We start from the raw sequence: 19,699 nt of genomic DNA on the forward strand, positions 1-19,699 counted from the left end.
TAGGACAGCTTCTTATTTGCAAATTGCTCAGATGTTCCAGGATTACATACAAACTTTACTTGCGGTACTGTACTTCATCAATCCTATTCACCCAGTGACCTACAGAGAAGCACTGAATTCCTACGGCAAAATTCTGCAGGCATCCCCACTCTATGGTGCAGAGAGTGGTAAGCAATATACACCACATAGAAGGATACTGCCTGGGTTACCCCATGATCCTGCTGCTGAGGACGGATGAAGCAGCCAGTAGACTTCTTTGAACAACTAGGTCACTGCAGAGCGAGAGAGAGCAGTCAGATACAAGTAGGATGTGAGTATGGTATACCACATTTTAGATAGATATCTGTGTATGTGTTGTGCTGGTGATTCAGTTCATGGAAGGCCCTGTATAATAGTAGTTACTTGCCAGGCAACCTTAGCAAGTCATTTCACCTGTGTGTAACTCAGTTTCCACATCTGTAAAAGCACTATATAAAAGCTAGGTATTATTATTATTACATCTTCAGCAGCAGCAATGGTTCTGAACCAGCTGCCCTCCACTGTCCCAGCCCTCTTTCCAACATCAGAAGTGTTGGTTCTCATCACCAGTTCAACCTGGCACTCAGCCTGCCCTTGCAGATGGACAGCTGTCTTTCCCTGGTCTGCTCGCACTCCTGATCCTCCACCTACGTCAGCACACTGCACAACCTGATCTGGATCCAGCTTCCACTTACCAGGCCTAAACCCCAGCCCTGTGATTCCCTCGTAAGTGCCTTGCTTGGAAGTGGAGGTTCAGCTCAGCACCTGTCCTCTACTCCCCCTTTCCACACACAGATATAGCCAGGCTTTTACCCTTTTTAAAGACAGAACTTTCAGACTGTGCTTCCAAAGGTAGCAGACCTTGCAGAGATGATTCCTCATCTATCCTCCCATGGAAGTTTCTGCTCTTCTAGGCCAAGTCCATATACAGGTCCTGAACCAGCATTTAGTCTGCAGACTATCAGTCCTTCTGTTGCTAAATCATGGAAAGTGAAGAGGGGTGATTTGGTGGGGAAATACAGCATCATGGAATGAAAAAGGAGCATGAGCCCACTGTGACCCAGGAAAATACAGAGAAAAGGAAAGGCCATTATTTTGTCTGCCTGTAGTTACCGCAGAAAATATTCCTTCTAGAGGATTTTTAAAAGAATTAACCCAGCCATTTTTACGAGGCAAGTTCTCTGGTTTAGATGATGTACAGCTTCCAGTTTGATTGTATTTTCCCACAATTGCAATAAGAATACATTTGCAAAGAACTGCTAACTGACAAGTGTGCAGATTGCTCTGGTTTCAAAGTGATTCACCCAGCTTCCTCATCGGTTCCCTCTTCCCCTGCATCTTATGTCTCATGCAATATCAAAATATATTCATTTTGTCCACTTTTACTGAAAATTGTTGGAACACACACATGGGCAGGGGGGCTGGCATTATCAGAACATCAGTATTTTAATCATCTCTGACAGGGGGATGAGTTAAGTACAGACACACAAAAACTATAAGCATCTCTAAATCTTTTTTTTTTTTTTTTTGCATCCTGGCATAAAATTTAAAAACCTCTCTTATGGACCTCTCTGTAGCGTGAGTTTGTTAATGTATAAAAAGTTATAGAAATCCAGATTTAAGGAAGATTAGTTGAATTTATTTTGCAATGAACATAAGATAAATACCAATTTCTGATTTTTAAAGATGTTGAAAACAGGACACAAGACTTAATTAACAGAGCTAGTACATTCAATATTCTATGCACAGCAACTGCAAATGACATTTTTCCCTTCTGTGCAGAGATTTTTTTTTTTTTAAAGAAAACTCTTCATACCCCAATTTTGTTCTAAATACCCAAGGTCCCCATCCCGCAAACATTAGAACCGATGAAATTCCACTGAATTCATTAATTAAGGACTTCAATGGGACTACTTACATGAGTAAATATGCTCTCATGTGTAAGTGTTTTCAGGACTGGAAGCCTTTGATTGCAGATTATTTGGGACAAGTACTGTCTCTTTATGTTTGTATAAAATATAGTACAATGGAGCCCCGATCCTGACAGAGGCTTTTTGGCACTACTGTAACAGGAGTATTAAACAACAACTTCTATTGCCCAGCACTCAAGATCAGGCCCTAAATTTGAATAATCAAGATTCAGATAATTAAATAAATGTTCATGGTAATTAATAAACATTTATTACATGTTTTGAGTACCAGGGAATGTGGGGTAATTGAAATTATTGGATAACTGAAGTCGTATTCATTTAAGATGTTTTTGCAATAAATTTAAAATCAGAACCATGTATAGTCCAAATTATATCCCATTCAAATTGAAGTAAGATTTATACCTTTTGATACCATCAGATGTGTTTTTATATCACATCTGATATTCAGAACTGTGCATGTGATCCTGAGCTAATGTAAATTCACTTACATTACATTCACTTAGCTTCACTGACTCCAAAGGAGCCATGCCAATTTACACCAGTTGAGAATCTGGTTCTGTACCATCATTTCAAGGAGTGTTTTAGACCCAAATAAGATATCATTTTAAAACAGCTTTATTCTCATCTTTTATTTGAAGTCATCATTTGTATTACTTATCATTTGTATACTACAATCTAACACACAGAAGTTTTTAAAACAGAAACTGATGAATGCTGCATACAAATTATCCTTCGATACATTTGTCTCATGACTCACTCAACAAACCGCTCCCATTAAAATGGTTTAATTACTCATAGCTACTTTAAGTCATATCTCCCAGCTAGCAGTATATGTAGCTGTCATAGGTGACCGGTGACAAAGAATTGTAAACACTAACCTTTACAAATGTCTCTAACTGGTTAAATATAACCATACACCTATTTCTTAAAAGAATGTCTGAAAGGTATTATAGTTCTAAAATTGCACCTGGCGGACAGATAAATTATTTCAAAGTAGCATGAATCACTTTAAGCCCTGGTCTACACTAGGACTTTAGGTCGAATTTAGCAGCGTTAAATCGATGTAAACCTGCACCCGTCCACACAATGAAGCCCTTTATTTCGACTTAAAGGGCTCTTAAAATCGATTTCCTTACTCCACCCCTGACAAGTGGATTAGCGCTTAAATTGGCCTTGCCGGGGCAAATTTGGGGTACTGTGGACACAATTCAACAGTATTGGCCTCCGGGAGCTATCCCAGAGTGCTCCACTGTGACTGCTCTGGACAGCACTCTCAACTCAGATGCACGATTGTCTGCCGTTGCTCTGACGCAGGGAGGGGCGACTGACGACATGGCTTACAGGGTTGGCTTACAGGGAGTTAAAATCAACAAAGGGGCTGGCTTTACATCAAGGAGTATTTCAGGCAGGACTTCCGGAGGGTTCCAATAAGAAACGGTGCACCTAAGTTATTGTTCTTACTGGAACAAGCAGGTTGGTCTGGCCTCTGATTGATACATGGCTAGATTTACCTCACCGCACCTTCTCTGTGAGTGACTGCAGTGTGACCTAGAGGAACGAGTCCCCTAGACGGGGGGCGGGGTTGGTTTGCAAATGAGTACAAAACATATCTGGTCTATTTCTTGTTTTGATACACTCCATCTATCTTTTACATCTTTGGCTGGCAGCAGACGGTGCAGAAGGACTGCATGCCATCCACATCTCATGGCTGCTCGGCAGAAGATGGTACAATAGGACTGCTAGCAATCCGTATCGCCTGCCTGCTCACCATAAGATGGTTCAATAGGACTGACTGCAGGACTAAAGAGAATGACCTGATCAAGTCACTCCAAATTTAGTCCCTGTGCCCATGTCTGCCCAGGCGCTCCTGACTGACCTCACACAGGCGACCAGGAGCACCTCGGACATGACGATGACAGCTACCAGTCCTACTGTACCGTCTGCTGCCACAAGGCAAAGGGTTGCTGCTGCTGTGTAGCAATGCAGTACCATGTCTGCCAGCACCCAGGAGACATATGGTGACAGTGAGCTGAGTGGGCTCCATGCTTGCCGTGGTATGGCATCTGCACGGGTAACTCAGGAAAAAAGGCGCAAAACGATTGTCTGCCCTTTCTTTCACGGAGGGAGGGAGGGAGGGAACGGGGGCCTGATGACATGTACCCAGAACCACCCACGACAATGTTTTAGCCTCATCAGGCATTGGGATCTCAACCCAGAATTCCAATGGGCAGCGGAGACTGCGGGAACTGTGGGATAGCTACCCACAGTGCAACACTCCGGAAGTCAACTCTAGCCTCGGTAGTGTGGAAGCACTCCGCCGAGTTAATGCACTTAATGCACTTAGAGCATTTTCTGTGGGGACACACACACTCGAATATATAAAACCGATTTCTAAAAAACCAACTTCTATAAATTCGACCTAATTTCGTAGTGTAGACATACCCTAAGATTTCTGAACATGAAACATGTTATACAATTATCCTGACCTCGTGTACTACTGAAGTTTGCTTGGCAGTTAATATCAAGGCTTTAGGAAGGTAATATTCAAGTGAAATCGCACACATCTTAGTCTCTGATCTCATAAACTGAGCAACCAAGTGAATCTGTAAAAGAAAAGTAATAGTGCCAGGAAAGGCAGGTATGCAACATTTTCACAATGGTATTTTTTGTTTGTCCCCTAACTGTATTCTAAGGACAAAAGTACTTTTACTAAATAGGAAAAAGCCATTTGGTTGGCAACTGCATCCTATCTCCTATGTATGTACAATTTTGGCCTCATCTCTTGGTTTGGTCACTGTACTCTTCCGCCATTCCTCTATTCATATGAATGTCTAGCTGTCTCTTAAATTCATTTATTTAATTTGCTTCACTGGTCTTCTATGCTAATTTATGCCGTGTAGCCCAATCTGTCTCTTATTAAACCCAATGGCAAAAGTATTATTGATTTCAATAGGAGCAAAACCAGTCCACATATATTTACTACGGTCTGAGTGAACATTCTACCTGAATTCCCTTTTATTAAAAAAATGCTGGGTTTTAAATTGGGCCCTGTCGTTTTTGTAATCATCCAGACAGTTCACTACATTCTGCTTCATCGACTCCTGACTCATTTAACTATTTTTTAATCAGTTTACCTCAAAAGTCTGCTGTTCTTTTGTGAGAACAAGATCATCTTCAGATGCAAGGTATACTGATAACAGACATTTTTCAAACCTACAGCAACCTTTCAGAGCAACACTGCTTTTCAGATCCTCTGAGAATATGACTTAAGCTAAATACAATATTTGAGACGGAGTTTAACCAGGGTCAATAAATACTGTTTTGATCTTGATTCCATAACTATCCTGTCTATCTTTAGATGTAAGTTTTCACTTCAACCATCCAATAATGACCTTTTCCTCATTCTTCTGAAATAATCCCTAATTCCGTGGTGAGTACACTGATTTTCTTAACTATTTAGTTATATCCTAGCTGGATTTCTAGCCCTTCGAATCTTCGTTCTTCTTCAATGTTAAATTTCCTTCTTCAAATTTGTTGTTTTCCATGTGACAAATACTGTTCTACCTACACTGCATAAAACACAAATAACTCCTGTTTGTGCATCAATATAATTAATAAAGATGCCAGGAGTGTGCACTAGGGTCTGGTGTGCAACCTGGGAATAGCCTTGCTGAAAGAGATGATTTTAAGATTTTTATCTCCAGTTCTCCCCCCCCCCGCCCAGCAACAGTTAACACCATTCAGCCCGGTTCAAATCATGATTTTGGGGTAATCACCACCAAAAGAATGGCTATTTTTTCCTCAAGGTTTCAAAGTAATGAAAAGCTGGAATTCACCTTACAATCTGGTTACAGTTCTGCCACTATTTATAACTATTTAAAGAAGCTTTTAGCCAGGCTTTTAGCTGAAACCACTTGGTACCGTTCTTTTAAACGGCATTTTATATTAGTCCAGTCACCTAAAAAGATCTACAGATGTGGGCTTTGGTTGCAGTGTACCTATATATTTGCTATGTATTACCACTCTGTAGTACACATACATTGATCTCAGTGCAATAAAAGCTTATTAACATGAGAACTATCTCTGTCCAATAAACCATATCATGAGTTCCTCTGAGCTAGCCTTCAGTTTAATTGGATTCCACTTAACTTGACAAAAGGGACCTGTTTCAGGCTAAACCAACAAAAGATAAAATATGAGTGTGCTTCAGTTACTCTCTTGGAGGTTTGTCTCAATTCCTTTTCCCTTAAAAGGGGCAATGTCTTAATTGGTAGGATTATGTGTTCCAGAATAAAGACGACAAGACCCATGGGAGCTACTTAAGATAAACCCATCCAATAAGAATCTTGTGCATACTTTGATTCTCTCTCACTGTGACAACTAAAACCTCTTTCTTTCAGGCCTGTCCAGATCTTAGCTCATCCCAGCTGCCACAGCCTTTTCAATACGTTTCTGCTGAAATAATTTTCCTCTCCCACGGCTCCGAATTTGTTATTCCTTTCTTTGAATTCCCTTTATTAGCATTTTGCTTCCCAAATCAACCTCAATTTTCCTGTACTCACCTTTAACACCTTGGAAAACTCTGTCCCTGCATACATCTCTCCTCATATATCTTTCCCACTCAAGCTGACCTCATAAATCCCTCACTCATATCTACCGTCCATTCTCTCCTTCACATTCTCTTCCATGCATCTCTTCATGTTTGGAGCTTGCGCCTCTGGGGCATTGAATGACCATCTTTAAATAAACCCTTAAAACTCACTTTTTCTATGTAACAGTTCATCAATGCTCCACCCAAAAAAAGGAATTTGTATTCTGTAATAAAAATATGTAGCACTTTGGACATCCTGTGCATATATATATTAAGTGTATTTTCAGAGCTGATTGTAAAGAGGAAGTATCTACTTTTACATTCTGTACAGCATAATGTACACTAACAGTGCGCAATAAACACTAAAATAATATGTAATAAATAGGAAGGATCAGATTCATTTGTTTCCTGCAGTGTTCGGGAGGCCTAGGCTAGTTTGTATTTGGTCTCTTCAATCATTCAGTGCTCATAAGACAACGATTCTTTTCCAGCCCCAGGTATATTTCTGTGCAATTATAACAACTGCATAAACCTGAGAGAGCTCACCTGAGCTCTTCAATGTAGCGAAGATTTTAACAGAGTATTGGACAAGCAGAGATATCTGAATGCAGATTACCCTTTGAATATGCACTAATACACAAACTGAATTACAGATGTAATTTATCCATCACAAGTTGGTTCTAAATACTGATTATATCAGTGCTTATGCAGAAAATTGAAAGTGATAGAAAAGCCAAGAAGTTTTTCAAACTTTAATTTGCCTTATTTCTCTTTGTGTAATCTACTCTAAACTACTAACAGCTGATACAGTAAGGGCTAAATTCTGTTCTGTGGTAGAACAGAAATGGGTCCTAAGTGTCTAATTTTTTTTTAATTAAAGCTATTGGTCTCAACAATAACAGTGAGTCCCATAAATATAGAATATGTCTTATAAAAGAGTCATTTGTTTTATGCATTTTAAATTTGTTAACCTTTAAATTAAATGAGTCTTCTCTTGTTCTCGTATTGTGGAATGGGGCCAGAATGTGTGCCTGCGTTGCCACCATTATACCAGTAGTTATTTTACACACAGCTAAAAATTTGTCAGGCTTCTGTGCAGCGAAAACCCTGTGACAGGCCATTCAGGCTCTGAAAGATTTAATTGGAAGGAGCTTTGTAGCCTTTTCCTAGCACTGCAGCCACAGAGAATTTTTTTATTGTACCTATATCAGAAAACTGATCCACAGCATAAATACATTGTATCAGGTATATTACAGCATACTGTATGGATAGGAGGTATATTATTAGCATAAATACATTGTGCATGGAATAACCGCATTTATTATACACTTTGGCATACCAGCACCTGTTAGAATTTTCCCAGATGTGGTATAATACACTTATCAAAATTCAGTCAAAGGTGATGATGCCTAATACTGTTTAACAAGTATAATTAACTGAGCTTTTAAAATTGATGATGCTGTCTTTTCTGTTTTGAAGCAATCCCCTTTGGGGAGAGAAGAGATTGGTGTGGAAGTTTGGATACATGGGGAACCTCAAAAACAGTAAGTAAGGCTGTGTCTACACTATGAACTAGGAATGTAATTTCCAGCTTACGTACACACACTCACACTAGCTCTCGAGTATGAATAGTGTAGCTGTGGTAGCACCGCAGCAGCAGCATGGCTTAGCTGTGCTGAGTACATACCCATGGAGTTCAGGTAGGTTTACACACGGCAGGCTTCCACTGCTGCTGCCCATGTTACCATGACCACACTACTGTTTATACTAATGCTAGCTCAATGAGAGCTAGCATGAGCATGTGTACATAAGCTGGGAAACAAACACCTAGACCACAGTGTAGATGTAGCCTATGACTGCTAAGAGTCAAAACTTCAGGGTATTTTTTGCTTCCTTAAAGCTCTGATTGGGAGACACCTGGATCCATTTGCCAACAATTCCATCAAAGGCAAAGAGCTGAGGGGAAAAATTTAAAGCCACCCCTATAGTACATTATGATTTCCATTGGAGACACCTTTTAACCGATATCAGATATGCTGATGACATGATGTTCTTTGCCACTGAAGCAATGCAACAAATGATGGAGTCTGTAAAAGCAGTTAGTGAGGAATAAGGAGTATTCCTGAATGAGATGACAACAAAATGCATGCACATTGACAGGACTAACAAAAACAGGATGCAAGTGTACATCACTATTAAAGAACAAGCTGTAGAGGCAGTAGCTGAATTTAATGATTTGGGTTCACATATATTCAACCAAGGAGGCTATTCCAAAGAAATCAGAAGATGACGAGGGATGTTCACTCGACTGCAGGCTCCTTTAAAAAAAGGATAGACAAACCATGGCATGTCAAAATCTATGAAGGTGCAAGTGGGGAAAAGCCTACAGTTTTCCATAGCAATTTATGGATGTGAATCAAGGGAATGCTGCTGGCAAGAAGAAAACTGAAGCTTTTGAAATGCGGTGCTGGCTAAGACTCTTGTGTATCTCCTGGATGGAAAAAAAGACTAATCCGTCAGTTAGAACTATTATTGGAGAAAAGCAGACCTGGATTTCAGAAATCAACAGATGCAAACTTATGTACTTTGGTCCCATTAGGCGTAAAGATGGAAATAACCTTGAGAAAGCTATTATAAAAGAAATGGTGGAGGGTTAACAAGCAGAGGATGAACAGCAATGAGATGGATGGATGGTGTGTGGCAGAATCACTGGATCGTCACCTGCTCAAAGTTACAATGGATCATGAAGGCTTCTACAACTTCTGCTGTGATGTCACCAATATTCAGACATAAATAAATGGATTTACTTTACTTTACTTACTTTTATTAGAGTACAAAATGACCAATTAAATAAAATGCTATTTTATCAATATGCCCTTTCCCTTTTACAAACTTAGACCCCAATCCTGCAAATACTTACACATGTGCTTAATTTTAAGTATGAGTCATCCCAGTGGAATCACTTGGGCTTAATAGTGTGACCTTTCCAAACAACTGATATTTTTCAAATAGTCATTCTTATAATTTTTTCTTGACTCTATATTATTTTAATAAATTAAGTCCTGAGCCAAAGGCCACTGAAGCTAAAGGGGGTCTTTTCATGGATTTCAACAGGCTCAGACCTTTAAAGCCTATATAGTACTTCAGAGCCACCAGCACAACTAGACCCTTTAGACATTCTGTATTGGTCGAAGAGATACCTTGTCTAAATATTTTAAGTAAACTCCTTCAATTACCAATAATGACACCAATCAGAACATCAATACCACCTCTGGAATCACAGGAAACTTTGTAACAGACTATACTTAGAAACCAATGTTTAATATATTTTACAGATTAAACATGCCAGATTTCAGTGTTTGCAAGAGTGCACTTAGTCTAGTATTCTCACTAACTAAAAAAAAAAAAATTATACTGAAACTTTATGATGAAAAATAAAAGATGTGAAAACAGAGCCTCTTTATCACTCCAATATATTTGACATGTATCCATTAATGTGTCTAACTGCACTGGCATAACAGCATTGTGTCCTGAGACTCAGCACAAATTAAAAATAGTTCTATTTGTCTGGGATCAGGTTCCAGCTATCAGTTTTACCCCTTGGCACCAGCGGTTTGGGAGTTCCCATGTCAGTGCCAATGAATTTTGCCACAGCATAGCATGCTGGGAAATCCTACCTCCCAGTATCGAAGGGATAATAATTGATCTAACAGATCTTGCTCAGACAAAAAGCAGTCAGGTCAACACGTGCAAATTATTACTAAAGCAAAACTCCTACTGACTCGTTAACCCAATGGACATTCTGGCTGAGGACTACTAAGTGGCAATTAAAGTAAATTATTAGCTTTTGGGGCTTCTAGCGCAACTGCATGACACAGTGGGTCTCTGGGGAGCCACTAGCACTGCTGATACTCCAGTTTCTTCTCCCACTGAAGCGAGAGCCCAAGACTCGCTGAAATTACTTCAGCCCCTAGGTTGGAGTGGCTGCTATGGAGCAGCTCCAGTACTATTCTGCAGTTTCAAAGGAAGAGACTTTCCCCTCCCTGTGCTCCACAGAGCTCCCACCATCCAGAGGACTTACTTGGGCTGAACACACAGAGAAGGATTTATCCTTTAGTTTTCCCATTAGATAAAATTCAGAGACTTTTTATATTGGTGACATTATTACACCAATTAAAATTAAGCTTAATGTTGATTTACCCTTAATCCTGAGCTGCCAAGAAAATTAAATATGTTAATCAGAAATACTGCTGCTATTAATAACTGGGTTCCAATATACTAACACTTTATCATTCATAATCGTAAAATCAGATTATTCCTTCCTCTCTATGTTTGCTTGGCCCAACATCTGAGGACCTGCATTCAACTACAAATCCATAGCTATAATTACTATTAAATTGAATATAACGTTTAGAAATTCCCCACTGAATATAGCTGTGCCATGGGGGTTGTGAAATATTCTTCATGTCAATATTGCATACAGATTTCTCTATTGCCATCATTATAATTTTCTGTGAAAATAAATGGTGTTGTGCAAGTCCATGAAAAAAGCAAAAATTTGAGTCTGCGCAATAGAATCTCTGTTAATTTTGTTTTTAAATGTATTTAATTTAAGTAAATATGGTGCTGGTGAAAGGAGCTGCATTCATACCATGGGAGATGGAAATGCTTTATTTATCCTCAGACCAGGTCCAGTACAGTCACTAGCAGTGAAAACTTCTACATACCACCCTGCCAACATGCTACTTCAAAAGGGCAGTTCCATCTTTAGGAGCATTCAGTTCTTTGGCCTCTCTGCTGGGACACCCAATAAGCTTGCTAAATAGCATGGCCGTGGCTTCAGTGAGGCAGACACGTGCCCACTAAGAACTTGAGACCATCCTCTCATTTTCCACAGGCATTATGACAAAATTCTACTGGAAGGGGAAAGAGAACTATATTCAATATATTAAGTACAGCAATTGACACAGCCAAACAATTAGCATTTGTGAAAAACTTGTACAGTTTAAGCTCTAATGTGTTCTAGGCCTCTTTAAAAGTAAAGGTGGCACCAGCAGGACAGGAGCACAGACATGCTTCTGAGATGCTCCACTCATTCTTTAATTTTATTTTTTCCTTTTTTTCCCCCACTTTGAAAGTGACTTAAGGGCGGAAGAAGCAGAGGAAACTTGCAGGATTCTCATGAATAAACGAAGTGCTTTCCAAGCAAGCCTTCTTTACGCCAAGAGGGCTGGCTGCCTTTGAGAACTGGGAACTGCTGTCTTTCCTCTCCATCTGAGAGGCTGGACTGTTTGACTTGAAGCAAGTCTGGAATTATTCTTCAAAAGACTAGATACTTAGTAAGATTCCATTTCCACCACAGATAGGAAACAAGTGAAATCTTTCTCCCAGTGATCACGTGGACATAAACAATGAGGTGAACTCCAAACCTCCTGTGCCATTTCATAAGGGACTTTCAGTTCTCTGCCCAAAGAGAACAAAGGCATGCCATATAAAACAGGTGAGCTAGACTAACGCCAGGAATAAGAATTTGTGAGGTGCTGATTTTGCTACAAACAATAAATATTCTGGAAGTTTATTTTCAGCAAAAGCTAACTCACAAAATGTCAGTAGGATTGTAGATCAGTCATCTCGATCTTAGCCAGGAGACTACCAGGGAAGAAATCATCTGATTCTAAGATTCCACAGACTGTCCTCACATTATGTGAATTTCTGGCCGTTAGGCATAAGTTCCTAACAAATGCAAGAGGTACTACTTCCTTGCTACTTCTCGAATTGAGTTCTAGCCTTACTAGTATAATTATTCCTCAGTGCTAACAAAGCGATGTTATTGCTTCTTTAAAGTTGAACAATATATATAAGATGTTGGTCTTAATGCAGCTTCTTGTATCCAGCAAAATTAAGAGTGAACTTTGGAAACCAGACATTTTGTATTTAGAAATGTATAAAAAGCTGAGATTTTGGTTCAGCAGAAAAGGACGGAGACTTCAGAGGCTGCTCCTGATCCCTCATATGAAGATTTAACTTTGGAGACAAGTTAAAGTATGTGAACTTTTGCTGTCAAAAGCCTTTTTATTTATTTTTATTTTGTGTTTTTACAGTTTTCTCTCAGATGAGAAATTGTTTTCCTCTTTACTGTTGTATCTGCATCTATTCAGAGTTTCTTCCATTTAGATGCTGTATAAATGTATTATTACAAGTTTTTAATTTCTTCCTGCAGATGTAGAGCTTAACAATTTAATATGAAACATGCCTTACTGAGCTATAACTCTGTCTGGGTTAGCTGGTAAGATTTTTGAATGCCACTGATATTCCCACAGTGGAACTTTTATGTATGCTTTTTTAAAGTGGGTTATTTCCCCCTCAAACCCTATTTTCCCACTTCATTTGCTTGTTTTGGTTTCCCAATTTCTTTCCCCCAATTGGGAGCTTAGACCGTTATCAGATTTATACTGAAGAAGGAAAAGAAATGTGTAACTATCTCCTACATGGCAATGATATTCTCTCTCTTTATATGTTATACTCAAATCAATAAATGAGGGCCTGATTCTGTGAATTTATACTGGTATAACCCACTGCAAAATCAGACCCCAAAAGTGTTGTTTTTCTTTTTAATTTAAGGAGACCAAGAGTGGAGATCTGCATAAATAATAATTCCATCTCTCAGGCGATGGAGAATTGAGATTCTCTGCAGATTAATACAAAATGAATTCATATATTTTACAAGGTCAAAATATTACCTCTAACATTTTGAAGCTTCTCAATAAATAAATGGAACATTGCTATGAATTTATGAAGAGTCTGAGAGTTCATATTGCAAAAGAGGTGTCTTTACAATGGAATGTAATTTTAAGCATTAAATTACTGTGTAATCTACGGATCTCATATGCATAACTATACCATTAAAAATTCTATATAGATTATAAACACTGCACTGCTGAACTTTCTAGCATCTAACTTTTACTGAAAATGTTCAAAAAAGAAGAAAAAAGAGAAATGTATTTACAAGGGAATATGATTGCTCATGATTTTGCATCTGCTGAAGGCAAGTTTAGGTCCAAGCCCATTTTATATCCCATCAGGATATAGAAATTTAGTATGAGGCAGCAAATCCTGGAGATGCTATAACAGTGGCTCTCAAACTTTTGTACTGGGGACCCCTTTCACAGAGCAAGGTTCTGAGTGCGACCCCCCCTTATAAATTAAAAACACTTTTTTATGTATTTAATGTCATTATAAGTGCTGGATGCAAAGCGGGGTTTGGGGTGGAAGCTGACAGCTCGCAACCCCCCATGTAATAACCTCGTGACCCCCTGAGGGGTCCCGACCCCCAGTTTGAGAACCCCTGTGCTATAAGCTTAAGGGACCAAAGATTTATCAGCAAAGCAACAGCTTATGTGATGAACATTAGCATTAAAAGGATAATCCTTTATTTGGCCCAAAGCCTGCAATTCTTACCCAGTCCGTCGAAATCAAGGAGAGCTCGCCTCAACAAGAACTGTAGGTTTTAATAATAGTGAACCAACATTCACTGCATACATTGAATGTTTCCTAAACTGGAGACCACTACTCCAAGCCCTTATTCACAGAAGTAGTCACATGACATCAATGGAAACAGTCTCAGGACTGGTTCCCTAATTCTCTCTTAACCACAAATTTAGACATCTATCATTTTCATTTATCAAAACAAACTCATTTTTGTCTAAACTGAAAAGGCCACAACTCAGAGATGATTTTCCTTTATATAAATGTACAATTTCTTCAATATTTTTACTTCTTGTAATGAATTACATTTTCCTCTTGAAACTAGAAACTCTTGTCCGATATATTAAATGTGAGGCACGTGGGAGTGTGGCCAAAGTCTGAAACTGCACAGCAGAATGGTACTGCCATTTCATGGGGTCCCCGTAGAAAGTATTTGCTTTGCCTGTCTAATGTTCTAAATATAGAAAAGCACACAGGCTCTATCCACCTTGTGCTCAAATACTCTTACTAGACAGACACTACAAGCATTCTGCAATACCTAGTGCACATCTCATCACACAAGCTAGAAAGCTAGTAGAAACACCACGGTACTTGTCAGATGATTTTTTAAAATCATATGAATTAGAGATTTATTGCCAATTCACAAACAAGACTCCATAACTCTAAGGATCTGGCCTACTTCCATTATGTAATATGAGCTATTCAGATAATTGTTCATTACTAATTATTATTATTATTATTACTATTATATGCATTGATAAGGTGATTAATGATTCTATAACTATTTAAAGGTTAATGGTTTTATAGTCAGCTTTTAGAGACACTGAGGTGTTAGTAAAGAGTAAGAATACTAAGTATATATTTAAATGTTTTAAATCTGGATATAAAGCCTGTAGTTTAATTTTTACTACATCTGTTTAAAAAGTCCACAGGATCAATAGGAACTGTGACTTTGGGGGGGGGGAAAAGGGCCCTTTTAGCCCAGTACACACTCAAAAATGCAGGTGTTTTGCTGCTGGTTGAGTTGGGCAGGAAATTCAATGAAGATGTATATTTCATTTTCAAACTGCCAAAGGGATTTTCCTGCAGCTGTCAGAATAATCTAATTTAACCACATCTCAACTATCTGCTTATAAAACATATACTAGCCAGATTACACTATATGCGAGTTTACTAATGCAGTTTGGTCTACTCATGGGTGGTAATAATAGCCACGGAGCTATAGAACTGGTGCTCTGCAGCTTGCAGAAAGGGGAATTCCATTTGACACCTGCAGAGCCTCCCAGCAAAAAGCTTCGACCAGGACGCAGAGTGAGGTTCGGGCCACAGGAAGCCTTTTGGGGTTAACAGATGTAAACATGTAACTAGAGCAATACCAAATCCATGGCCATTAAAGATGTGTCACGGACCGTGAAATCTGGTCTCTCCCCTGCTGAAATCTTGTCTTTTGTGTGCTTTTACCATATACTATGCCGATTTCACCAGAGCTTCTCAAACTGGGGTTCATGACCCAAAAGGTGGTTATGGAGGAAGGGGGGTTGCAAGGTTATTGTAGGGGGGGTCCACAGTATTGCCACCCTTACTTCTGCGCTGCCTTGAGAGCTGGGTGGCCAGAGAGTGGTGGCTCCTGGCCAGACACCCAGCTCTGAAGGCAGCACCATGCCAGTACCAGCACAGAAGTAAGGGTGGCAATACCATACCATTCCATCCTTACTTCTGCGCTGCTTCCTTCAAAGCTGGGCGGCTGGAGAGTTGCAGCTGCTGGCCGAGGGCCCACCTTTGAAGGCAGCAGTGCAGAAGTAAGGGTGGCAGTAGCATACCATGCCATCCTCACTTCTGTGCTGCTGGTGGTGGTGGCTCTGCCTTCAGAGCTGGGCTCCTGGCCAGCAGCTGTTGCTCTCTGGTTGACCAGCTCTGAAGGCAGCACTGCCTCCAGCAGCAGTGCAGAAGTAAGGGTGGCAATACTGTGACCCTCATACCTTGCAACCTCCCCACAGTTCCCTTTTGGGTCAGGACCCCTACAGTTACAACCCTGTGAAATTTCAGATTTAAATATCTGAAATCATGAAATTTACAATTTTTTAAAATCCTATGACCATGAAATTGACCAAAATGGACCGTGAATTTGGTAGGGCCCAAATATAACTATTAAACAGTATGTTTTTCAATGGTAAAAGAATATTTGTAACAAATTCTGCCCCAGTTTACAACTCACTCAACTCTAATGATTCCACCAGGTCAACAAGAATAATCACCTCCACCTAGTATTTTGAAACAGAGTCATATACCACTTAGTCCTTTTCACCCCTGGATCTCATGGCTCTTTACAAAGGAGATAATTATCTAATTTACAAGGAAAGGGTAACTACTTGCCCAAAGTAATATGAGTCAGTAACACAGCCTGGAATAGAATAGCCTCCTGATTTCTAGTCCTATGCCTTATTCCCCATAACACACTTCCTCTGGGCTGACTGCTGCCTTAAGCATGAAAGTTTTAAGGTATTTCTCTAACCTGGAAATCAGAGTTCTTTGGTGGCAATAGACTTGGGGAGGAAGTTTTCTATTATGAACCATGTTAAGGTTTTCAAGGATTTGTTTTTAAAGAATGCTGGTGTCTCATTTTCAACCTTTTAACATTTTTTTTGAACCTGCTGTATTTTAAATTTTCTTTTTTAAACTTAAGACTAGTAGAGCAACCCAGGAGTGGGGATGTGAAACTTTGCACAGTCAAATGAGTAGAAGCAATTAGCTAGGAAATTAAACTATATGTTGATGTTGTAGCTAATTATGGTGTTTTAACAATAAATGAATTCCAATTCTTAAGTTCTTTTATACGGAAGCATTTTATTGAGTTCCATGAGCTAAACCTGAATATCAGATAGCTATGTTACAATATGAATATTTTTACAAAATAATAATAATACAGCTTCACTACTCACGACAAGTGCAGAAAATGGAGCTGGCTCAGCATGGTGGCAGGGACTAAGCCCATGCACAGAGCATATGCACTAGATCAAGCCCACCACGAAGAGGAAGCAGTATGTTGTATCCACTGTTACCCAAATGCCCCGAAGCTGTGACTAGAGCTGGTTGGAAATTTTTTTGTGAGATGCTTTTCACAGGGAAATGCTGATTTGTCAAAAGTCAAACTTTTCGTGGGCAAGGGTCTATTCTGACAAATTTCTCAACTTGAAAACATTTTGGAAAAAAAGCCTTAGAAATTGTCAAAATATTTTGTTTTGAAATTTTAGAAATGATAAAAATCCTGTTTGCCACATCAAAATTACTTTTCATCTCAAAATTTAAGCTATATGAAAAAAACAGTTTTTACATTAAAAAGGGCCACAGTCAAAACAAAAGGTTCAAATTTATTTATATGAAAATGCTTGATTGATCTGAACCACATTCTTTAGAATTTTTGGTTCACAGAAATTTTCAAGGTTTTGACTTTTTGTTCCATTTCGGAACAGGAAAACTTGTTGAAATCTCATAATTTTTGGAGGGATGGGAAAACCATTTGCTGCCCTGCTCTAGCTGTGATCCTGATCTGGCTATACAATCGGCCTACAGTAGCTAGCTAAGGCAGAACATTCCCTCCTTCAGCCCATGACATTTTTGTCCACAGCAATGCCCATATACTCAGGCTTCGCGCCCCTTCCTGGGATTTGGCTTTAAGAGCAGCAATATTATATTCTAGAGAAAACAAAGAGACATAATTTTTGTATCGGCCTGATTTATGACTCTGTGCTGTATTAAGTTACAGTCTGTGGGATGGCTATTTAAAGTCTGGGATTATTTAATTAATAAAGAATGAAGAGAAGGAACTAGAAATCTGTATGTTTCACAACTGACCCCTGAAACTAGAGACAGTTGAAAATACCAGTCCTATACTTTACACAGCTTGCCTAGCATATATTTTCTGGAAGTCGCAGTAAATCTGTAACTTCACTGTTATAGTCGTCCTTGCATGACTGGAGATACCTGGCTTTCAGTTAAGTTTTCCAAGGAATGCATCACTCCTTTCATTAAATAATTATATTTGTAAGAAGGAAGAAAAAATCATGGAAGTCCAAAAAATGAAAAAAAAGATGCTTTCAGAAGTAGCCATGCTAATTTATGAAGGAAAATACTGATCTCAAATGCACTGCCTACCTGTCCAGAGCCAGCAACAATCCACATGCAGTTACAAGACAACAACAAATCATCATTTAGAACACATGGTTTGCATTTCCAGTCTCTTTACTTATTTATTTATTTATTTAAAAGAATCTCTACTATGACGTTGCTATTTCTAAAGGAAATATACACTGCTTTTTACACCAGCTACAGACCAATAACAATTTAGGGTTAAGGAACTAGTAACTGTAACCACACCAATTCCAGAGAGCTTGAACTCTGTTACAATTATTTCCCCCTTGTTCTCCTCTCCCCCATCCCTTGAGAAAAACAAAACCAACAAATCAGCAATAAAAAAAGCCATAAATCTCCATTCTAGCACAGACAGCAATCCATATCTCCCAGATGCTATGGTTCTGCCGATTATAATTGTTTCATTCATTAACTATTTATCCTTGAAAAGAATATAATATTTACTCACTTTCAATGAATCAAAGCAGGCGATTACTCGTCCATTTTCAACTTGGCAGCTTTTCGATGGATGTGCAAATTTACATTCCGTGTCTGGTCGTGAGCAAGTCCCTCTTTGGAACTCTCTACACACTTCCAGTGTTAGCCATTTTGTGTCCCGAATCGGTGTGACACTAACAGCCATGTTTAGATTTTTACAGGTAGTTAAAATTTTCAGTGAAACAAACAAACAAACAGCCAAACTGATAGATTGGAAATGATGAAAATGTCACCTCCAAAATACTCTTTCCCCCGCTCCCTACTTTAAAAGTACATGTAAAATTGTGTTGTCACAATATCAAAGAAAAGGTTTCCAACTAGAAATTCACAGCATGAAACTGCTAATTGAAAGAGGTTTTGTATTTAAAGAAATGCTAGGTTCATAAGTAAGATGAATGTTAAAAAGTGTGGCCTGAAACTAGCCTTGTGCTCTCAGTAACCCATTCCGAGTGCCAATTTGGAGCCCAAAATGCAAGCATGAAAACGTGGCAGACCCTTTGACACAGAATTTCCAAGCTGCTTTCAGTAAAGTTGTCTGAAAGGTAATCTCCAACACAGCTGAATTTGCAATTGCGTTTTGTGGTGCAATCGGTATTGATTAGTTTGGCATAGACAGATGCAGCAGTTTAGAGCAACAATCGAGAATTTTTTTTTCTCTCCTTGATTTTCTGGCAGAAGATATCTTACTTTTTCAGCAAACTTATTTTTATATTAAAGCAGCCTAGGGCAATGCCTGATACTTAGAGCTTTTCTCTTGATTATAAGTAGAAATGGGGGTGTCTGGGCTAGAGGTGGAGGGTGGATGTGCTGTCGTCGCAGTCTAGCTGGCAGCAAGCAAGGCAAAAAGCAGAGACTGCTCTAGAAGCGGTTCCAAGCAGCAGAGACGTCAGGAAAGGCACTTCTTAGTACCAACCTGTAGAAAAAACAAATACGTTAAAATTTACCAAGCAGCATTCCACTGAGGTCCCACAGCATTACAGCCTTGCCACGTGCTCCTAGACTACTATGCAGAATTATAGTCTGTCTGTTTCTTTCACACAATATACTT

General features: G+C 39.1%; 1 protein-coding gene across 12 annotated transcripts in view; it reads right to left on the bottom strand.

Moving 5' to 3' along the window:
* Positions 1-19,699, bottom strand: part of MBNL1 (muscleblind like splicing regulator 1) — a 192,116-nt gene that overhangs the window by 135,121 nt on the left and 37,296 nt on the right. For 10 of the 12 annotated variants that reach the window (XM_074963759.1, XM_074963753.1, XM_074963760.1 and 7 more), the window contains exon 2: positions 18,623-19,564. The exons of the other annotated variants lie outside the window; for them this stretch is intronic. In XM_074963759.1, the coding sequence (XP_074819860.1) occupies positions 18,623-18,796 (174 nt within the window). In that variant the 5' untranslated portion in view covers positions 18,797-19,564. The remainder of the gene's footprint in view (positions 1-18,622; positions 19,565-19,699) is intronic. 12 annotated transcript variants of the gene reach the window in all.

This window comes from Natator depressus, chromosome 9 (assembly GCF_965152275.1).
Source record: "Natator depressus isolate rNatDep1 chromosome 9, rNatDep2.hap1, whole genome shotgun sequence".
In the NCBI taxonomy this organism is placed as follows: Eukaryota; Metazoa; Chordata; order Testudines; family Cheloniidae; genus Natator; species Natator depressus.